This window comes from Acinonyx jubatus, chromosome A3, assembly GCF_027475565.1.
Source record: "Acinonyx jubatus isolate Ajub_Pintada_27869175 chromosome A3, VMU_Ajub_asm_v1.0, whole genome shotgun sequence".
In the NCBI taxonomy this organism is placed as follows: Eukaryota; Metazoa; Chordata; class Mammalia; order Carnivora; family Felidae; genus Acinonyx; species Acinonyx jubatus.
This window is the reverse complement of record NC_069388.1, coordinates 101,131,343-101,153,829: the sequence shown is the minus strand read 5'-3', so window position 1 is coordinate 101,153,829 and position 22,487 is coordinate 101,131,343. Positions and strand designations below refer to the sequence as shown.

The 22,487-nt window shown below is 41.5% G+C and overlaps 1 protein-coding gene across 3 annotated transcripts in view; it reads left to right on the top strand.

The window, feature by feature from the left end:
* Nucleotides 1–22,487, top strand: part of TMEM87B (transmembrane protein 87B) — a 49,937-nt gene that overhangs the window by 14,919 nt on the left and 12,531 nt on the right. For 2 of the 3 annotated variants that reach the window (XM_053200929.1, XM_053200930.1), the window contains exons 7-15: nt 1,289–1,350; nt 1,586–1,769; nt 5,933–6,032; nt 10,126–10,219; nt 15,903–15,978; nt 17,650–17,754; nt 17,840–17,898; nt 20,134–20,237; nt 21,597–21,670. In XM_053200929.1, coding sequence (XP_053056904.1) covers nt 1,289–1,350; nt 1,586–1,769; nt 5,933–6,032; nt 10,126–10,219; nt 15,903–15,978; nt 17,650–17,754; nt 17,840–17,898; nt 20,134–20,237; nt 21,597–21,670 — 858 coding nt within the window. Of the gene's footprint in view, nt 1–1,288; nt 1,351–1,585; nt 1,770–5,932; nt 6,033–10,125; nt 10,220–11,840; nt 11,913–15,902; nt 15,979–17,645; nt 17,755–17,839; nt 17,899–20,133; nt 20,238–21,596; nt 21,671–22,487 lie in introns of all 3 variants that reach the window. The other variant, XM_015073377.3, reaches the window with a different exon arrangement.

Sequence of the window (22,487 nt, the reverse complement as noted above, 5' to 3'; positions counted from 1 at the left end):
AAACAAATCTCTGTGAATCACAAAAACAAATGACCTGTTTATCTGGGGGACTTAAAACTTTTTGCTTATCTTACTATTATATGTTTTAATGGATTGGAAATTTAAAATTAAGATAAATTTTTAAAATTTCAAACTCCAGTGGGATATAATAAAATTCTTTATCCTTTCAGATTAAAAAAAAAATTCCTAATATAGAGATGGCTAGGCAACATTTTAATTGTATTTGAAGTAGATTATATTCTATATCAGGAAAATGGCCATCACCAGGCGTTTAAAATTCTCATTTTAAAGCATCTGTCTGTAGCTTAGGAGTAGAAGTAGCCTGTCTGGCAATGATAGCTTATGTGGTCTGTGAGCTCTGCCCACTCCTCACCCCCAATGCAAGAGTGGGCTTACAATAAGCAATCTTCAAGGGACTGAATGCTTTCACAGATCGTAGAATTGCTTCGGCTGTCGTTTTGCAGAGTAGCGTCTGTTGGACCAGTGGTAGCCAAACAGCATGTGACGATCCTGCTCTGATTCACCCACTGGGGACACAGGTGTGAAGCCAGGCTTTGCCTTTGAGAATTGCCCAGTCCAGCGGGGAGGCAGAAAGTACTGAGGGGACATAGGCGTTGCTTCAGAGGAGGCACAGAACTGGTGTACTGCAGGGGAAGCTGGTGGAGGTGGCTGCTCTGGACGAGTGGGCCGTGGGGCTTCCTCCCACAGATGACATAGTGGGCCAGATAAGAGCCAAATAAGAGAGCTGCCACCTGGACTTGTGTGTCCCCCCACCACCCCCGGCTTCCCAGGTATTGCATCTTTTCCCCTGATAGCAGCAGGCAGTTTTAAGGCCCTACTAGTTAGTAACAGAAGCAGTTACTGAGCTCTGCAAGTCTTGTACTTTATTTGGCACTCTGTTTATTATTGTCACCTTGGACAATGACCCAAACTAGATGCTTGAATTCAGTAATTTATCCCCAGTTACAGTAAGGAAGACAAAGTCCTCAGTGAGGTCAGCAACTCAACATGGGGCCAGCCTAAGGCCGGTACTGCTTTACTGTCTGCGTAAGATCAGATTTGGCCCAGGTTTTACAACAGCATGTATACAAGTAAAGGTATCTTGGTAAGATTACATGTTAATGACTGGTAATTAGCCAATACATTGTGTGTCTTAGGTAAAGATGCAGATTTGTTGGCTTGGTGTGTGTTCTTGGAACCTTCTGGGAAATGAGCTTACGTTTAAAAATATAAGAAAAGACTGATTGGTAATTTAATTCTTTGATGTCTTTATCCCCATCTTCACCAGTTTCTCTTTCTATGATCGGGCCTCATGGATATATTTCTGCGTCAGATTGGCCACTAATGATTGTGAGTATTTCTCATCATTTTTTCCTTTTTTAAAAATGAATTTTATATCCTAATTGGAAACTCTAACAACTTAAAGAGCTCAGTGGTGGTATCCCTTAGTAGCTAATACTTTGGTATACCCTCTGTTTTTGGCTAGAGTGACAGGGAAATAAAAGACTGGATACTTGAATGAAGAAATGTCCATTTTCAAGTGATCACAAGCCTTAACTGACTAAAATTGCTCTTCTTCCTACAGTTTTACATGGTGATGTGTATCGTTTATATTTTATATGGCGTACTGTGGCTGATGTGGTCTGCCTGTTATTGGAAAGATATATTAAGAATTCAGTTCTGGATTGCAGCTGTTATTTTCCTGGGAATGCTTGAAAAAGCAGTTTTTTATACTGAATATCAAAACATCAGCAGCACTGGGCTATCAAGTAAGCTGTGACTCTCTCCATAAATACTACATGATCCAAGAGGCCCCTAGCATTTGTGAGCAGAGCTGCGGGAGGCCTCCTTTGTACAGTGATTTGGGAACAGTTGCGTTATAGATGAAGACGACAAGAGCCAAGATGAGAACGTGAGAGTAGGACTCTGATCTAGGCTAGTGTCTGTATTGTCCTCATTTTCCATTTCCCTTCTTTCCCTCACTTTCCTCCTGGGGAAAAGAAAACTCCCACTTCAGTGATTGGATTAAATCAATAAAAGTTCCAGAGGGGGGCACTTTAGGTGCTACTGATCCTTTTAACATATTTCTCTGTCATTTTCCCATACTCTTCCTTCTCCTTTCTCCTCCACAAAAGAAAAGAAGGAAAATCTGACCCCACGCAGTAAAATCAGTAGTTCTGGGATGGATGTGCCTGCAGCCTTCTTGTGTTCTCTCTGTCTCTTCGTTCTCACACAGAACTTCATGTGGCCACTGGAGGCCCCTCAGAGTTTACACAGGGAAGTGTGTGAATCAGAAAGGGCAGGAAGGCAGGCTTCCTCAGATGTGTGCCCCAGGTTTCTAGAAGGTGGAATGCAAAAAGGCCAGAGAGGTAAAGGTACAATCCCGTCACCCAGCCTTTGAAAAGGGAGGTAGCTCCAAAGGGATGAAAGCACTCAGGAGTGATCAGTTCTGAGTGATCAGCTAAAATGATCTTTGTGCAGATTTTTATAGGGTGTGATTATGTCGGCTATTTATTTTTATAATACTCCAGAAAAAAAGAAGAATGAGTTGGAATGTAGATGAAACAGATTTGCCTAATGTTGATAATTATTGAAGCTGAATATTGGGCACATGGGAGTTCACTATACTGCTTTTTCTGTGTTGGGGAATGTTTGTAATTTCCCAAAATAAAAGGGTAGGTACAAAAGAAGAAAGAAAAGACAAACATTCAAGGAGGCACATTAGAGGTATTATTCTATAAGAGGTTTTAGTGGTGTGTGTGTGTGTGTGCGCGCGCATACACGTTCACGTGTGTGCTCTAAATAAAATAATGAAGGAGGGGTGAGGCTGCTGCTCCTGGCTGGAGAGTAAAGCATTCTTGAATGTGAAATAAGGCAGTTCAGCTCCTTTGCTCTGAGTGGTGATCCTCTCTTGCCTAGGGAGCGTTGAGGGTGGCTTGAACTTCAGTGGGGAGCCACAGAAGCTCTTGCCATCCTCACGGACTTCAAGCCCTGTGTCTGAGATGACACGAGAAAGGCTTGGGAGAGAAGCCCCAGGCTGCTGTCAGCGTCTTTGAGGAGTCCTGTGAGAGGGACAGGTGCCAGACGACATGGCTGTTGCTCTTTCTGATTTTCCCAAGTGGGAATTCTGTAACCCAGGCTGTCTTGCTTAGCACTGATCCTGCAGGGACAGGAAACAGTGATTGTTAGGACCCAACACGGGGACCTTAAGAATAGGTCATATCAGATTGACTTCTTTTGTGCTTCTAAACTTAGTATACCTGGACTTCTTCAAGGTATTTGACAACTTTGATTTCTTGTGGACAAGATGGAGAAATGTGCACTGAAAACTGGCTGTGCAGCCATATCTAAAGAGCCCGTGCACATAAGCACCCATCAGTCTTGTCAGTGTAGAGCTGTGTCGTCCAGTGTGGTGGCCATCAACCACATCTGGCTGTTTAAATTAAGTGAAGTTAGCAGTTTATTTCCTCAGTTGTACTAGCTGCATTTCACGTGCTCAATAGCCACATGTGACCATTGATTACTGTATTGGACAGCATGGATGTAGAACATCTCCATCATCCTGGAAACTTCTGTTGGACAGCACCGGAGCAGTGGTTCTCATCCCTGGCTGCACATAAGTGTCCCTTGAAGAACTTTCAAGCAATACCAGTGCCAGAGATTCTGGTTGAAGTAGGCCTAAGAATTGGTTCTGTTGAGAGGCTTCCCATATGATTCTAGTATGCATCTAGGATTGAGAACCACTGGGTTAGAAGGGGGCTTTGAATGACACCTGTCTCATAGGTTTTAGATCTTGTGGCTGGTTTATCCTAAATGTTATACCTAACATTTATTGCAGGCCTGTGCATATGTAGAGAGCATTCGCTAAAATTCTGTGGATGATGTGAGGCTGGTGGAGTTGTTCATACTGGGGTATAGAGAATAATTTTAGATGGACCCTTCTCACGTGAAGGTACTTGAAGGGGTGCAGACAGATTTGATATCCCAAATGGAAAGGTAAAACCTAATAGGTAAGACCTTGAACTTGGGGTTCAAGTATAAATTGAAAAAATATAAATGGGAAACTTTTCTAAAGGATTTAAAGGTTGAAGCTGATGAATCAGCTCAACATAGACAGTTATAGGCAGTTGTGCCTCCCACTAGCTCCTACAGCGTTAGGTTACAGCAGGAGGGCTAGCAGTCAAGACATTGAGAAGGTCCACCTGCCAGGAAGGTTGTATTCACTTTATTCCAAGAGGGAAATAGTCCAGACTGAGCAGCTCACGAAGGGATTTGAAAACACGCTACCCTTAAACATTTGTTATCCTAAACCTCTTCACATTCTGCATCCGCTCTTGGGGAGTTCATCCATTGTTTTCTTCTTAAAGCTCAACTTCCTGGCCAGATGTCTGTCCTGAGCTGCAGACCTAGTAACTGGTCACCTGCCAAACATCTTCTGAATGCCTTGCATTCATCTCTGTAGGGCATAAAAGAAACTCACCTTTCCCACCCTTGTACTTTTGACTCACTTTAGTCCCAACCTAATGCTCCTGCAGGTATTCCTGTCGGTGGATGGCCCTGCCAGTTGACCTTGGTGCCATCCTTTTTGCCACCCTCTTCCTCTCCCTCTAGTTCCACATCTGTCTACAGTAAGGCATTTGATGAGGTCTCTTGTGATTTCTTGTGGACAAGTTGGAAAATTGTGAGCTGAAAACAAGACTAAGTAGGTGGATTCACTACTTGTTTCTGTATATCTTTCTGGTTCTCTCCATATTCCCTGCCAGCACTGTGCTCTTATCGTCTCTTACCTGGATTTCTGGAATGACTTCCTGAGCATTTTCCTTGCTGGTAGTCTCGTTCCTCTCCAAGCCATTAAGTAGAGCAATCTTGATAAAATCAAGCTGTCAGTTTTATTCCGAGAGTCAGCAAACTTCTTGTGCAAAGGCCATATGGTAAATATTTTTGGCTTTACAGGCCATGTGGTCTCTGTTGCTACTACTCATCTCTGCCATTATAGCACAAAAGCAGCCATAGTCAACACGTGAACAAATGGGCGTGGCTCTCTTCCAATAAAGCTTTATTTACAAAGACAGATGTAGGGCCAAATTTGACCTGTGGGCTATAGTTTACCAATTCCTTTTTTACTCCCTTGTTTACAGTCATTGACTTCCCACTGCCCTTCACATAAAATCCAGATTCATAACATGGCCTAACCACCCTGCGTGATTGTCCCTGCCTCTGTCACCAGCCTCTTTTTGATATCCCCCATTACACTCTCTGCTACAGATACACTGAACTTTGATTTCTTGCAAAGTATTTTACTTTTCATCTTTTCTCCTCCATGCCTTTTCATGTGCCATTTATTTTGCTTGTCTCTTATTCCCCCCAAATGTTTAACTTTTACTAGGCCTTCAAATCCTGACTTAGATGTTGCTTCCTCTGAGAAGCTTTTCTGAACCCACTTGCACCTCCCTCAAGTGTGGATTCAGTTGGCTTCTTCATAGTCCTGGGAGATGCTGTGTTGCCTCTAGCACTCACCACACTGAGTTCTGTGTATTTACTTGTCCTCACCAGAGTAGCAGCTTCATGAGGGCAGGGATCATGGTGTCTCTTTTCCTATTGTAGCCACACAGTAGGAGCATAAATAAATAAATGATGAAGGCATCCTGGAGAAAAGAAAATTCTAGAGGACCTTATGGTTTTCAAATATTTGCAAGACAGAAAGTTCTTTATAACCTCAAGGGGAAGAACAAGAACAGAGGGAAGCTGGGGGAGATTTTAGATTGATACAAGACTGAGGTTTTCAAACATCAGTTGGATTAGATGACATTTAAAGCAAATAAGGCTAATTCATCTGGAGTCAGAATGTACTTAATACACAGTACATCTTTAGAATCTTGGTGGCAGGCCTCTAGATGTACACAGAATGAATTCTTTTCTTTCTTCCCCTCAGCCCAAGGTTTATTGATATTTGCGGAGTTGATATCTGCGGTTAAGAGGACATTGGCTCGCCTCCTTGTGATCATTGTGAGCTTGGGCTACGGCATTGTGAAGTAAGTATTGGCGTGTTGGAAAGATACCGAGCTTCCAGTCTTGTAACTCCTTCCACTACATTATGGGCTCTGTGAAACTGGACACTTCTTAGTACTGTGATACAAGCCCTGTGGGGAAATACCAGTGAGGACGTGTTTTCACGGGTCCTCCATGTACTGGCCACTTGACACTGTCCTGAAATAAAGATCTTGAATTTGAAGTCCATTGTGGCTTTTTATAGTTAGATGAAGAAGTAATCAATTTTAAGGATAATGGAAAATTTTTAATGATTCTTAAAGTTTAAACCATTTTCTATTTCCTAGACACATGGTTCTGCTTTTACGATTGCACTCAAATATTGTAAAAGACAGAGAGGATTAAGCACCAGGTCAGCAGGATTTCGGACTGAAACCTGGCTGTCCACTGAGGACCCTACTTCTTCCAGGCCCCCTCAGGCTGCCGATCTTTTCTGTCCCATGCCTGTGAGTCACTGCGAATGAACATGGAACAGCTTGTCCTCTTTATCCTTATCGCCTTTTTAAAAACTCTCTAATTCCCAGAAGCTCAAGCTTTTAGCCTGGATCACCTGCTATATCTTCTTACTACAGTCACCGTTTAAGTTCCAGACTTCTCCCTTCATCCCTTAACTCATGGAGTACTTGCTCCCTGACTTTCTCAACACTGCATGTGTCAGAATTCCCAGTGATTTCAGTTTCTTTGTGGGCGATCCTGTAAGTAACCTGAACTCACCCCCTCACCTGCACTGCTCTTACCTGTCCCCTCATCTCAGTTACTGATTCCCACTGCTGTTTTCTAGACTTTATTGTTATGTATAACTGTACCCTCTTTACAACTGCAAATTTAAGCAATCCACTTTTCCACTGTCACCTTCTCTGTTTCCTGTTTACTTTTCCTAACACATCAGCCCACTTCATTCTTTGACCTTAGTATAGCCTCTGGCCTTTTGATCCTGCTACCTTCCATTGATCCTTCAGGGTGCTGAACATACGCCCATGTCCACAGCCACGCCATGTGCACCTGAAGCCCTCCGCCTTTCTCTTGGCCAACCTCCCTTGACAAATCCAGCTTTCCATCTGCTTCAGGCTCCTACTGCAGAAGCAGAATCTGCCTGAGAAGAACACCCAACCATACTGCAGGCTCGTGTCGCTTCATGACCCGGAACTTTTAAGTGCGTCCTTAGTGTCCCTGGTAGTTCTTCTAGATCCCCTTGCCAGTCTCTGGCCCCTTTCCCACTGTGCAGAAGACTGTTATGACTGTTCTCTCCCCTCCAGCCTCAGATTCCCTACTCGTATCTGTCTTACCTGATCTTGGTTCTTTTCTCATTGAGGAAATAGAAGCCATCAGAAGGGAATTCCAATGCCTTCCTGCCCCCAAATCTGTACCATTCCTCCCATATCTGAACCATGTGCAGCGTTCTCCTCCTCTTGAAGGAAAGGTACATGGTTTAGTCCTTTCCCTGCTCCTGGGCTCCGGATCCTGTTACCTGTCATCTGCTAAAGAAGCTGTTCCAGCAGCTGCTTCTGTTTGCTCCGGTCTCATCAGTTTTCGTCTGGTGGGTCACTGCCATCAGCATGCTGTTATTTCTGTCATCTTCAGGAGCAACCCTCGCTTGGTCCCAGCCGGCGCTGTCCTCTGCTGCTCCTTCATTCCCTCGCCCCTGTGCAGCATTATTTCTCAGATGCGTGCTCTGTACTTGCCACTCCAACGTCCTCATTTTCTCCTGATCGCACCCAAGGAAGTTTTCCTTCCATTCCTCCCTTGAGACTGCTCATGTCAATTACCTTGACCTCTGGTTGCCAAAACCATATGGCCTTGCTCAGCCTTTGTGCAGGGGCCCTGGCTGCTCCTTCCTAACCTCCCCTGCTGGGCCCTCTTTGTCTTTCTGAGCTCCAGCATTGAAGCACCCCAGACCTCTGCTCACGCGACTCATATCCCTGGGGCGCACTCATCTAGTGTTTTGGCTCTAATGTCAGGACACATCCAGAGTGAACCTACCCCTCCCTTCCACAGCTACCACCCTGGATCCGACCACCATCTTCTCTCCCTAGATAACTTCAGTACCCTCCTAACTGGTTTCCCGGCATCTGCCCTGGTCTCCTGTCAGTCTTTTCAGACACAGCAGAGGCCAAGATGATCCTTTTAAAGTTTATTTTTATTTATTTGGAGAGAGAGATAGAGAGCAAGCCAGGGGAGTGGCAGAGAGAGAGGGAGAGAGAATCCTAAGCTGGCTCCAGGCTGTCAGCGCAGAGCCCGACACAGGCCTTGAACTCATGAACTGTGAGATCGTGACCTGAGCGGAAATCAAGAGTCAGACGCTTAACCGACGGAGCCGCCCACGTGCCCCAAGATGATCCTTTTTATTTTTATTTTATTTTATTTTTTATTTTTTTTTAAGATGATCCTTTTTAAATGTAACTCCTATCTCATTACTCTTCTGCTCATCTCACTCAAAAAAATCCATTCCCTTTTTGTTTTTTCACATGGCCGACCACACCTGCCACTCTCCCTTTTGAACACTCTGCTCCATCCTGCAGGCTTTCTTGCTGATTGCTCTTCCTTAAACGCAGCAGACACTTCCTCACTGTGCAGTAAAGGCCTCTGTCCATAAGCATCTTGCCTGAGACCCCAGGCGTGGTTTGCTTCCTCCCTCTCTTTTTTCTGCTCACCGTCCTCTCCCAGAGAGGCTGGCACTGTCAGGATTCCCGATGTGGTGCACACCCTCCATCACTCTGACCCTCACCCCATTTATAGCTCCAGTTGACACAGATGTTAGGATTTATTGTCTCGTTCCCCCACTTGAATGTGACTTCCATAGAGTAGGAGCTTTGCCTGCAGGTGTCCTGCTGTTTTCTTAAGGCCCAGTGTAGTCCGTGGCACACAGTAGGCACTCGGCAAATACACACTGAATGTACACACATATGCTTGGGAGCTTGAGATTGTTGTAGTTAGCAAGGTTTTGGCCAAGACACCTTTTTTCCATTGGGTATTTATTGAGATTCCTTCTCAAATGCTGTTTGGGGTTTTTTTTGGTGGGGGGGAGGGGTTGTTTGTTTCTTTGTTTTTGGCCCTGTATAGTAGTCAGAACACAGAATCCTCATGTGGAATCTTGGGCCTCCCTTTTCTAGTTATGCACTTCAGAACACTCGTACTTCTGGCTGTTGGAGGGTTCCAGTTAGCTGGCTGTAAGGAGTCAGAATTTTGATGAACTAAATTAGATACAGTCTTAAATATAAGCTATGGATATTAGTTTAATTTTCAGTTGGATTTTATCTTAAAGTGACTACATGAAGTATTTTTCCAAAATCAGGGTTTTTTTTTCTTCTTCTAATTACTCCAGTAAGAGTGTTTTTGAGCTAAAATGTCTGTGTGATACGATTTGCAAATTTCATGAAGTTTCAGTTCTGTTTTCAAATTACTCATTGCAAAAATCACTGTCTTTGCATTTTCCCAAGTCATCTATATCTTTAGAGAATCAAAAATGTTATTTTAGTTCTTTTCCATGTAAAGAATGGAAACTGAAATGTCTTAGCACTCTTGTTTGGGCCACTGAGTGAAGAAAGGGGGTAGACTTCGATCTCCTCATACTCCTGTTCTTTTTCTACCCAAGTCAGAAAACTAGTGGATCATCTCTAATGAAATGTATCCCAGAACAGTTTTTAATTGACATTAATGAAAGAATTAAGTTACTGTTTCTGTCAGTGACACAAGTAGGCCCGGACCCTCCTAGGCGTCACCAATCTAACTGTTCCGCTCTGTGGAGTGAGCACCTGCACGCTGTTCCTTGGGGGGCTTGCATTTCAGCAGCAGAATCCTCTGGCACCTGTGTGGCCTCAGCATGTTGCTCCATGGGCATCTGTACAGCTTCAAGTCCTGGAGGAGACCCATTTTTTCTGAGGCTGTTTCTGCCTTGTTCCCTCCTGGGAAATACGCTGTTTCCTAAAACTGAGCAGAGGCAGGGGCGGGGCAGGCTGATTTGATTAGATAATGACTTCTCTCATATTGGAAATTGGGTCAGTTATTGTATTGGGATGCATTTTACTTACGCATGCTTTTCCTTTTTTTTTTTTTTCTTTTTCCTCTTCTTCATTCCAGGCCTCGTTTAGGAACAGTCATGCACCGGGTGGTTGGACTGGGGATTCTTTACTTTATCTTCGCAGCTATTGAAGGCGTGATGAGAGTTATTGGGGTAAAACCTACATAATTCCACTTCTATCCCTTTTTATTGTTGCTGTGAAATATGATTTAACTTTATATCTCCTGAGATGAATTTTTAAAGGTAGGAAATGTATGAAAAAGGCCCAATTTGAGCTTTTTTCCCCCTATGGAATATTTCCCTTTTTAAATAACTTCCTGAATGTAGTAAAAGAACTTCTTAAAATATGATCAATTATGAAGGAAAATATCAATTATAAAGGGTAATATGATCAATTATGAAGGAAAATATGATCGATTAAGAAGGCACCATTTGATGTCATCCCAGAATGACATCTCCAGAATGTTCCATCCCAAAAACATTCGTGGTTATTCTTTATACAGAACATTTGTCTTTGTTATCATGCAGTCTGAACACATTCATTTCTTCCTTAACCCTTGGTTTTAAACACGTGGAAATGAACAGAATTAACTGTACCCTTCACATATGCTGATATTACATCTCATCATGCTTGAGTCTCATTTGGTTATAACTGTTCTCTGACTCTTGTGGAGTCAGTGTTTGGGGATTCAACAGTCTCTACTCTTGGAAGACCCACAAGAAGGTAGTGTCCAGGGGGAAATGACTCAGGCGATGTGGGCGGCAATGCTTTACTCTCTAAGAAGAGGCAGAACATTTACATCTGGGAAGACCCCTCGATTTCTGGCTCTCGGTTTTCCTTAATAATATGGTTGACGACTGAGTGACCAAGCAGCTTATTATAGTTTACTCGATTCAAAGAACCTAGTAATTTTTACCCAGAATGTCTTTTGGATTGAATGTGTGAATCAGATCACTGGGCACAGAGTGAATGATCTTGTGTTGCCACGTAAGTTTGCTTCACATATTTTGATCTGAGCCTTACAGCAGGACATTTGTCCAGTAATGTTAAAAGCCTCATTCTTCTATTATCTTCGAAACATCTGCGTTCTGTATTAGACACACTTGCTCTTTTCATCTCTGACTCTCTGAAAGATACATTTATTTTTACTTTTACATAATAGCGAAGTACTGTGCATTTATATATATAATTTACAGGAGCTAGTCTTTGCTAGAAAGAGAAAAGATAAATATCCCGCATGTAGACATAGTATAAACATTGTTTTTCTTTAAGGTTTTACATAGACAACATCTTAGATATAACTTTTAAATATGATTTTCTGTCAACTTGTGATGAAAGTGTCTAATCTATGGTTTATTTTTACTCTTCCACAGTTCCTTTTCTTTGTTTTGTTTTGTTTTTTCATGTCCCTTCACAGATAGTAAGAAAGATCAGGAGTCCCATTTCATTAGTAGCCCTGGCTGTAGGTTGGTGTGGAGAGGGGAGAGATTGAAATGGTTTATCTCAGTGGAGCTGGAGACATGATATGTTTTATTTGCCATTGCATAGTACAGTTTTACATTATCGTTGAATAGGTGGATGGCAGACTAACACCTGTTGCTGCCAAAACAAAAATTTCCAAGTGCATAGACACAATTTTGTTAGGAATAAAATTTTTCTGTGGCTTTTGTAAAATGATGAAATGAGCTAAATTGTTTTTCTTTATCACATAATAATTTCTATAATGGAATGAAACTTTTACATTCAGATTTTTCCCCGTTTTTTATCTTCCAGGGTTCTAACCATTTAGCTGTCATTTTTGGTGACATTATTTTGGCAGTTATTGACTCCATTTTTGTGTGGTTCATATCCTTTACTATGTCCTAAAGTAGTTTGTTGTGTCATTAAAATCAAATTACTTTCAGTACTGTTCCGTTATAATAGAAGGAACTATAGTTATGCATTATTATTTTTAACCTCAATACAGGAATTTAGTTGAAGGTGAAAAAGTAACAATTCCCCAAACAAACGATATCTTTCTTTTTCTATTAGTTCAGCAAACTTAAGTGCTCAATATGTGCCCCATACTGAGGAGACAGAAGAAAAAGGTATTGTTCCTGTGTTACTCTGGTAGGGAAGAAAAATACATAACTAGGAACAATAGAGTGATAGTAATTGCCATTGTAAAGAGATGCTATGCAAATAGAGAAGAGAGAAAGCAATTCTAGTGCAAAACTCAAGAAAGACTTCACAGAGATGGTGACATTAAATTGAGACTGGGAGAACAGGAAAAGAAGTGGGGAAAACGCATTCTGGGAATATTGAGGGGAATAAATAGTTGGAAGCGTGAAAATACAGGGACCATGGTAGAATGTCCCAGAGTAGCTGGCCTATAAGGTATACATGTGTGGGAGAATCGTGGAAGTTGGGGCCAGAGGGAAAGGTAGAATGATGTGCTCAAGAGTCTAAAGTTCCTTCTTCAGGCGAGAGGAGACAGGAATCAAAACCGTGCCGGCAAATACCATGATGAAATCTGTATTAGAAAGAACTCGAAAATAATATTTAAAAGTGACCCGGAAGAGACACCTGGCTGGCTCAGTTGGAAGAATGTGAGACTCTTGATCTTGGGGTGGTGAGTTTGAGCCCCGTGTTGGGTGTAGAGATTACTTAAAAGCAAAATCTTTAATAATTAAAAAAAAAAAAAAAAAGACCTGAAAAAAGAGGGTCTAGAGTATTGAGACAGGAAGTCTACTAAAGAGTCATTTGTAGCGGTCCAACAAAAAGATGGTAAGGGTTAGAAACAGGGCAGAGGGAATGGGAAGGAGACTCCAGATAACAGACTGAGTAGGAATGGGTGGGAAAAGAAGGGCGAGAGGTCAAGAGAAGTCTTGCATATCTCATTTGGGTGGCTAGGGCAGTTTTGCCACCCCAAGGCCGTGAACCTAGGGAAGGGACCATCTTGGTGAAGTTTGAACTGACTTGGGCCATTCATGTTAAGTAGAGAGTTGGAAAGCCCAGCCTGGGTTTGTCAGAGGAATTGGAACTGGTGATGAAAGTTGGAGGTCATCTTCACATGAGACAAGGTTGTAGCCTGCAGAAGCGACCCAAGAACACGTAGACGAGTGAGAGAGGAGAGGACCAGGAGGGCGCCTAGTGGAGTGGAAACGTGCATGGAACACCAGCGTGGAAGGAGGCAGAGGAACCCAGAAATTGTCCTGGGGTGAAGACTGGGCGAGCTTGGGTAAGGTAGGGTGGTCCACAGTGGCCAGTACTACAGAGTGGAAACGTGCATGGAACACCAGCGTGGAAGGAGGCAGAGGAACCCAGAAATTGTCCTGGGGTGAAGACTGGGCGAGCTTGGGTAAGGTAGGGTGGTCCACAGTGGCCAGTACTACAGAGAGATGAGCTGCCAAGGTGTACCTGGCTTAGGTCATTCCAGAGGTCGCAGCGGGACAGCAGGAGAGCAGGTTCAGTGAAGCCGATGGGGCAGAAGCTACACTGTAGCAGCAGGAGAACTTTTTAGTGGCAAGGGGAGCCATCCTGGAGAACCCTCCTCACTGCTTCAGTGACTCCAGTCGAGTCTGGGAAATTCCATTCTCTTTAACTCCGAAGCAGAGCCCTCTACTACACATTCCTGGAAATGGGAGGAATCCTAAAGAAAGCGTGAGCTGGGCAGAGCAGAGGGCAGTGCTGTGTGTATCCCAGAATATGACCTTTATGTTTCTTCTGCATTTATATCCTCTATGAAGCTCTTTTCTATAGATGGATTTGTTTTTTACCAAGTTTTGTTTTTGTGTTTCCACTGTCTTCAATACTTGTCTTTTTTACCTTTTCATGTTAAATGTTATTTCATTTCCTTGTAATTTCTTTCCATTTTCTCATGTTTGTCTCTCACAGGAAGGCCAGAGGGCTTGAGTTTGCCTGTGTTCCTCCTCTGCAGAGATCCCCCCTTTCTGTAGATGGGCAAACATGCATAGTTCTGCTAACTGCCTTTTCTGAGTCCCCCATGGGTGTTTTCTTCTCAATCCAGTCTGTCTGCCCCTTAAACTCCCTGTTTGCGAATTTTTAGTATGCTTCCAAGTTAAAAACAAAACAAAACAAAAAAAACCTTTGACTGTACTCTCCTTACTCTCTAAAGCAGCGGGTCTCAGCCTCCTTTGAGTGCCGGGATCAGAGAGGCCTTTGAAAATTGAATGAAAGCTGTCAAGCCTCTTGTCACAAGGTTCATACACTCCATGGATGTTTTGCCTGCGTTAGGGAATTTAAAAACCTAAATTATATCAATGGATCCTCTAGTGTCTAAGGGGTGTCTAGTTAAGAAATAATACCTGATTTAAAGAGTTGTTTCTTACCGAACTTGCTTAAAAATCTGCTGTACTTCTGTTCAAAGCTACTAGTTTGGAATCCAAGTTTGTTGAAAGAATTTATAGTTAAATTTTATAGTTATCTTTTCAGAGAATGCTATAAATCTTACTGTAGTGTCATTTTTATGTTTTCCCCATGAAAACACATTTAACGACATTCAGCTATTAAGAAGGTGAAACACCTTGCTCAGTCCTGCCCAGGAACAGTGCCCTAACTATAAGTACTCCTCCCCAAGGGCTGTGCTTCCTTCTCGGCTACACTGCAGCCGCATTGCTTGTTGGGATGCTCACCTGACTTGATGACAAGGGGTGGGCAGTATAGACATACCTGGCACTGGGATCGGCAGAATTGCAGTGAAGATGAACCTAGCTTTTGGTCCCAGATCTTCTATTCTGTCATTTGTGCATTTAGAAAGTGAGCTTCAGATGTCTGCTGAATTTGGAATTGTCTTGTCTCTAAAATTGGATACGCTTGGAGCCTTTCATTAGTTAAGGAGTATGCTCTTCAATTAATTGAGCTGTGGATGCTGCATTTTAAATCTGTATTATCTTTTTTCCTGGTAATTTACAAGATATGTATTTCAAAGATTTCTTGTTCTTAACCAACCATCCACAAAGTAGTTCACTAGGAAAAACAGTAATGCAACTTGGCAGAAAATTCCAAAGACAAGCAGCTCTAACGACCAAATTCCATCTGGGTGTGAATGAGGGTAATTTATCACCTTTATGGACAGCATTGGCTTTGGTCCATTTCCAACACATAATGAGCCAAATTGGAGTGGGGAGATAAGGAAAACAAGGCAAAAGACGTAGTTTGCTTAATGATTAATATTTTTAATAAAGATGTTTGTGATAAAAGTCATGAAGAAATTCAGAAATTAAAATTATCTTGGTTAGTGTTTCATGGTGAGAGAAAGGACACTTAGTATCCATTTCAGCTTGAACCTGAATTTCCTATTTGCTTTTAGATGGCTATTTGGCAGTTTTCTTGACGGAAGTGAAAAATCTGCATTTTCTGTACCGACAGAGAATACATTTCTTTTTAAATTTTTTTTTAATGTTTATTCACTTTTGAGAGAGCACAAGTGGAGGTGGGACAGAGCGAGGAGGAGACACAGAATCTGAAGCAGGCCCCAGGCTCTGAGCAGTCAGCACAGAGCCTGAAGTGGGGCTTGAACTCATGAACTGTGATATCGTGACCTGAGCCGAAGTCCCACTATTAACCCACTAAGCCACCCCAGCGTCCCAGGAGAGCAGATTTCCTAAATGATTACAAATGGCAGGCAAAAGAAGCAGATCTACATACATCACAGAATTGAGTGCTTGTATAATGACCCCATTTCCTGTGCTTGGATGAACTTAACATAGCTATCCCCTAAGAATCTGATTCTAAAGTAAAATAGCTTGAAAAATTGAAAGCCATAGCTTTTCTCTTGAAGCCCTCTTCCTCTTTTTTTTATGCTTGTTTTAATTTTGTGCTGTTTTGCTGCAGGCAAATGACTCTGATCTTGTGCTTCTGGCCAGCCTCCCTCTCTCTCTCCTTGACTCTGGCTTGTGCTGGTGGATATCCTTTTCCTACCGCAGAGCACGTCCACCTTCCCGTTGCTTCTAACTCCACGATAACCGGCCTGTTTGCTTTCGTAACCACTTCCCTTTAATGGGAGAAATGATTTAAGCTTTGCCGAAATTTAACAGTGTCTTGGTAAGTGGGGGTTTAGGCAGTTTTGAATTTGCTTTTGATCTTTTTATTCCTGGGCTTCGAAGAAGTACTTTAGAATTATTAAATGAGACCAGCTTGCTCACATAGAAAATTCATTTTATTCAGGAATTTTTAAAAAAGAATTTTTCTTGATAATGTTTAATGAATACAGCATATTTGCATTTTTGTATATTCTAACAATAGCCTTCATTCGTTGAATTGTGTTATTTTAGAAATGGATCTTCTTGCGACTACTCCTTGGTCATTTAGGAAGATTGAGTCGCAGTTTTGAGTACTACACTGAAGTTTCTGACTAATGAAGAATTGGGAATTTAAAATAGGCAAAAATACAAAACGTGCCACTTCCGTTCTTGGGCTTCGCTCTGTAATTTTCAGCATACGGTTCATAAAACAAAGCTTGGTGGTGTGCTCCAGAGGAAGCACCTTCCTCTTACGAAGAGAGAGCTGCCGCGGAGCTCAGTGGAGAAGCCTCTTTTTACTTCTTCCTACTTGTCAGTGTTGAGCTTCACCTGATCCCTGTACTCCTGGAAGACGGCCACGGTTAACAAAACCCCCACCCTTTCGTGTTCGGGAAAAGCCTTACTACAAAGGACCTCCTTTCTCCATAGGACTCACCTGAGACTCCCAGATGCCCCCTTGTCACCCATGACCAGGCCAGGCACAGACCTCCTGACCAGTCTGGGCAGAACGCCAGCCTGGACCAGACGAAGCGGTCTCCCTCCCCAGGGCCCTGAGCTTTCGTCCACCGCAGCCCTCCTCGGTGGCCTCTTCTGAGAATCTGCACACCTCAGGGAAAGTCTTTCCCCGATCAGCTGACCAGTCACGCCACCCACTTCCCCACACCGGCTTTCCAGTCTTGTTTACCTCTCCCCACAAAGGCAAAGCCCTGCCCAGCCTGACCTGTGGGACTCTTGCAGATCTTAGACTTGGAACATTCTCCCCATTGCAGTGAGCCTCCTCTGCTTGTCTCAGTAATCTTTTGAATGAAGTCTCCCCAGACTTAAGTCCAGATTTATTTGACATTTAAATTTTTTAATTTATAAATGGAATTGATAGATGACCTAATATGGTCATTCAGAGGATAAAACAAGAGGAGACTAGAAAGAACAAAATAAGAAAGAAACAGAGACAAAAGCACAAGCCAAAGGGCATGTCATAATGTGATCTGTAAGAGTATCTGGCCTAAGGGGGACTCCTTTCCTGCATGTACCGGTCTTTCCTGTTCTGGGAGCTTGGCCTTGAAGGAGAACATCACAGGACTTCTTGCTTATTGTCTTCCTCAAAGTTTGTTTAGTTCAGACAATGGTAAACTGTAAAGCAAAATCCGTGATAAAATCAGTATCATGATCATACAGTATTGGCTAAAGTAATATTTTCTGTGTTTTTATTAGCTTTAAATTATAGGAACTATATTTAGCAGTACTAATTTTAGAAATGTAGTAGAGGATTATTATTTTGGTTTTTATTTTAACTGCTTGTTACTGTTTAAAATGGTTTTCCTTAACTTTTTTTCACATATTTATAAGTTTGGCCCAAACTATGAAGACTCTAAGGCTAAGAAAGAACACGGTGAAATTTTCTTTATACAGGCACTTTACAAATACTCTGATCTTTGCCGTACTGGGTAAGCTATTTGATTATTCTTGTTATAATAAATTATTTCAGTTTTGCGTGTCCTTCAAAGGTGACTTTTTTTTGGTGTGTTTCAGCTTCTGTAGTATTTATGGTGTGGACGACTAAGACATTTAGAATTGCAAAATGTCAATCCGTAAGTATAATCTTCCTATTTAAACAGTTTTCATTTCTAATTATACTATTTTGGGTAATTTTGAGTACTTTAGTTTGTGTTTGTAAATAAAGGTAACTTTAGTGGAGATTGTCAGTTTAGTTTTTTTTTTCTTTTTTAATTTTTTTTATTTTTTTTAATTTACATCCAAATTAGCATAGAGTGCATCAATGATTTCAGGAGTAGATTACTTAGTGCCCCTTCCCCATTTAGCCCATCCCCCCTCCCACATTCCCTCCAGTAACCCTCTGTTTGTTCTCCATATTTGAGTCTCTTCTGTTGTATCCCCCTCGCTGTTTTTATATTATTTTTGTTTCCCTTCCCTTATATTCATCTGTTTTGTCTCTTAAAGTCCTCATGTGAGTGAAGTCATATGATTTTTGTCTTTCTCTGACTAATTTCACTTAGTATAATACCCTCTGGTTCCATCCACGTAGTTGCAAATGGCAAGATTTCATTCTTTTTGATTGCTGAGTAATACTCCATTGTATATATATATACCACATCTTCTTTATCCATTCATCCATCGATGGACATTTGGGCTGTTTCCATACTTTGGCTATTGTTGATAGTGCTGCTATAAACATGGGGATGCAACGTGTCCCTTCGAAACAGCACACCTGTATCCCTTGGATAAATACCTACTAGTGCAATTGCTGGGTCATAGGGTAGTTCTATTTTTAGTTTTTTGAGGAACCTCCATACTGTTTTCCAGAGTGGCTGCACCAGCTTGCATTTCCATTTTGTCAATTTAGTTTTAATTATTTTACTAGAATTATGTGAACTTTTGCTTCCTTTAAATGAATCTGGAAAAGTTCCTCCTAAATCTACTTTTCCAGTTAAGCTCTTTTCTCAACTTCCCTTCATATATACTGTATATATTTTTAAATGTTTATTTATTTTGAGAGCGAGAGATTGTGCAAGCATGAGCAGGGGAGGAGCAGACAAAGGGGGAGAGAGAAAATTGTAAGCAGGCTCTGCACTGTCAGCACAGCCTGACACGGGGCTCAATCCCACAAACCATGAGATCATGACCTGAGCCAAAATCAAGACTCAGACACTTAACAGACTGAGCCACTCAGCCACCCCCCCTTTATATATGTTGAAAAATAATTATCTTCCTTGTAATTTCAGGTAGCAGGAAATCTTTTTTGTCTTGCATACCATGAAATTGGGTTATCTTGTATCTAAATGGGACTGTAAACCTTGAGTCTGACAGGTTTCTAGGATGGTATTATGAATATTCAGGAGGGTGGGTGGGTTCTGTAGGAGAAGATACATTTCTTAGACTTAAAAAATTTTAAAGGCCCTCTTGGGAGCTTCTTGATCTAGAGCTAGTCTCGATGTTCTAAACAAACAATTACAAACAACCCTCTGAATATCCTGGACTTCTGCCTCAGGGATAATTTAGTGAGAGAAGAAACTGAACTTTCTGGAATTTCTTTTTTGTCCTCCCCTTACCTTAGTGTTTTCACTTGAGAGTTCTAAGTTTATCTTTGGGATTTTTGTTTTTGTTTTCTAAATCTTTCTGTTGACCCTAAGATTTTATGGAAAGGAGTATTTATGATGTTAAACAGCCATTTAGAAATGTTTCAAACAATATGTAATAAAATCTCCTGTCTTACTAAAAGCAAAATAACCTACGGGGAAAAATCCTACATTGAGATCTTCGCATCAGAAATTCTAATGTCATCAACGTCAAAAGTACCCATTGTCGGGGCACCCGGGTGGCTCAGTCGGTTAAGGGTCCGACTTCAGCTCGGGTCATGATCTCGCGGTCCATGAGTTCGAGGCCCGCGTTGGGCTCTGTGCTGACAGCTCGGAGCTGGAGCTCGTTTCGGATTCTGTCTCTCCCTCTCTCTCTGACCCTCCCCCGTTCATGCTCTGTCTCTCTCTGTCTCAAAAATAAATAAACATTAAAAGAAAATTAAAAAAAAAAAAAAGTACCCATTGTCAACTTGCTTCTAACTCTCCTGTTAACCTGCCTCATGACTGTTGTCATCTAGAAAATAGATGAAATGACCTCTGAAACCCCTTTAAATTCAAATTCAAGATATAGCATTTCTTATTTTTATTTTCTTAAAAAAAATACGTGCTTATTTGGAAGACTCACTGCTCGGAAAGACTTCATTAGTGTTTGCCATTGTACACTATTCGGGAAACCTATGTTGTTTATCAGAAGATTGACATTTCGTGTTTGAATTGTCCTTGTTACAGGATTGGATGGAACGTTGGGTTGATGATGCATTCTGGAGCTTCCTTTTTTCGCTTATCCTTATTGTGATAATGTTTTTGTGGAGACCATCAGCAAACAACCAGAGGTACCTAACGTAGGAAAATTCAAGTTTGGCAAGCATTTGTGGGTAACTGCTACTGTGTTCAAATAGAAACACATTTATATAGAAACTGGAGAGGTAGCCCTTGCTTTTAAAGGAGAATACAGTCAAGTAGGGAGACAGACGTAATGCAAGAAAGTGAAATAAGAGATGTATAAACTAGAAGTCCAGGGGTAAGACTGAAGATGGATGAGGAAAACTCCATGAAAAGGCAGCACTTATGTTACGCCTTAAGGAAAGGAGCAGAGCAGTGAAAGACTGAGCCGGGAAAGAATGTACATTTTCTGAGGTAGTGGAGACAAACATGGTGTACTTTGGAGGTCACTGAGGCATGCGTTTTGGTGAATACTACTTACACTGGAAGGGAATAAAGCTGGAAAGGAAGGATGGGACCAAAATCATAAGGAGCTTAAATGGTAAGTTCAGGCTGCACCGTTGACTGCGTGTGATGGGAAGCCCCCCCTTCCCTTGCCCCTTCCTCTTCCCCAGGGAAAGTACTATGAGGTTTTTTGTATGCCCTTCCAGGGAAAAATGAAAAAGTATATTACCCATGTGTGTGTTTCTTCCTCTGTTTTTAAAAGCGTACGATAATAATTATACATAGGTACTTCTATACATGTATTCACTGTTCTGCACCTTCTTGTCTGAGATCTATCTTTCCATATCAACCTGTATAGGTCTACCACATTTTTTTTTTTTAAGTAGGCTCCATGCCCAGTGTGGGGCTTGAACTCACAACCCTGGATCTAAAGTCGCATGCTCTACTGACTGAGCCAGCGAGGCACCCCAAGACCTACCACATTATTTTTAATGACTCTGTGGCACTTCATAATATGAATGTAGCATAATTTATGGAAGCAGTCCCTAATTTTTAGGCTCTTTGTTTCTAGGATTATTGTTATTATCACCAATGCTTTCTGAATGCTGTTGGACCTAGTAAATGTGGCTCAGTCAGTATGCTTTGTTTTCACCAGTCAGATTAGCAGTTTATCTTTTGTTAGGGGAGGAATTAACACGTAGTGGGCAAGGAGGGTAACCTGACATGGAAAAAAATGTACAGAAAATCCCCTTCCCTGAACATTGTATGTTGCAGAACTGCTTTCCAGCAAGATCTTATCCAGTTATGCTTTTGTCAGCAGGGTTTGGGTGCTCCAGTTTCACTGTTTCATTGGTAGTAATCTTTCCTAATTTGAGAGTAAAATAATTAAATTTTTGTTATGTGAATTTATGAGAAATTGTAAAAATGTAGATATCTTTGTATGCAATGACACTGTTAGCTATAAACTGAAAACTGAACAGATTTAAATGCACTGATAACACTATTCCTTCTTGGTTTTGGTGTAGATATGCCTTCATGCCATTAATTGATGATTCTGATGATGAAATTGAAGAATTCATGGTAACATCTGAGAATTTAAGTGAGTGATATGTTTTCTTATTAAATGACCATTGTATTGTACCTTTACCTGTGAGGCAAAATCACATACACTGTTTTCTATTAAAATAATTTTCAAACTATATCTGCAAAAACCTCTATTATGGTAGATAATCACAAAAGAAAAGTCAGTAATGAAAATGAATTTTTCTTTTTTTTTTTTTTTAATTTTTTTAATGTTTATTTATTTTTAAGAGACAGAGCATGAGCGGGGTAGGGGCAAAGAGAGAGGGAGACACAGAATCTGAAGCAGGCTCCAGGCTCTGAGCTGTCGGCACAGAGCCCAATTCGGGGCTCAAACCCACGAACCACAAGGTAATGACCTGAGCCGAGGTCGGACGCTTAACCGACTGAGCCACCAAGGCACCCCAGTAGTGAAATTTTCAAGATTGTTAGTGCAGCGTGAGCTTTTGATACTTATTTGCTCTTAAGGCCTTAAGTATTAAAGTAAGTAAACTTTTTCACACTAATAATTTAGTTTATATTGTGCTTAGCTCCTAATAATCTTCTTAATGATAATTGCTAAATTTCCTTCAATCACCTCTTCTTGCTCTTGAGAAATATACAGATCTGTTAATTCCTGGTCATGCCCAAAGCATTTCTAGTTATAATTTTAGTGCTACTTTCATCTTTCAATTAATTTCTCCATAGCATTTTATCATTTTATTAATTTTACCATAATACTTTAATCATTTGTTGAGGCAACATCAACACATAATTCAGTTGCTGAGAATAAGTATAGAGATGTAACGGTTACGAGTTAACAACTCTCAATATTATGAAGCAGTCAGTTCCACAGA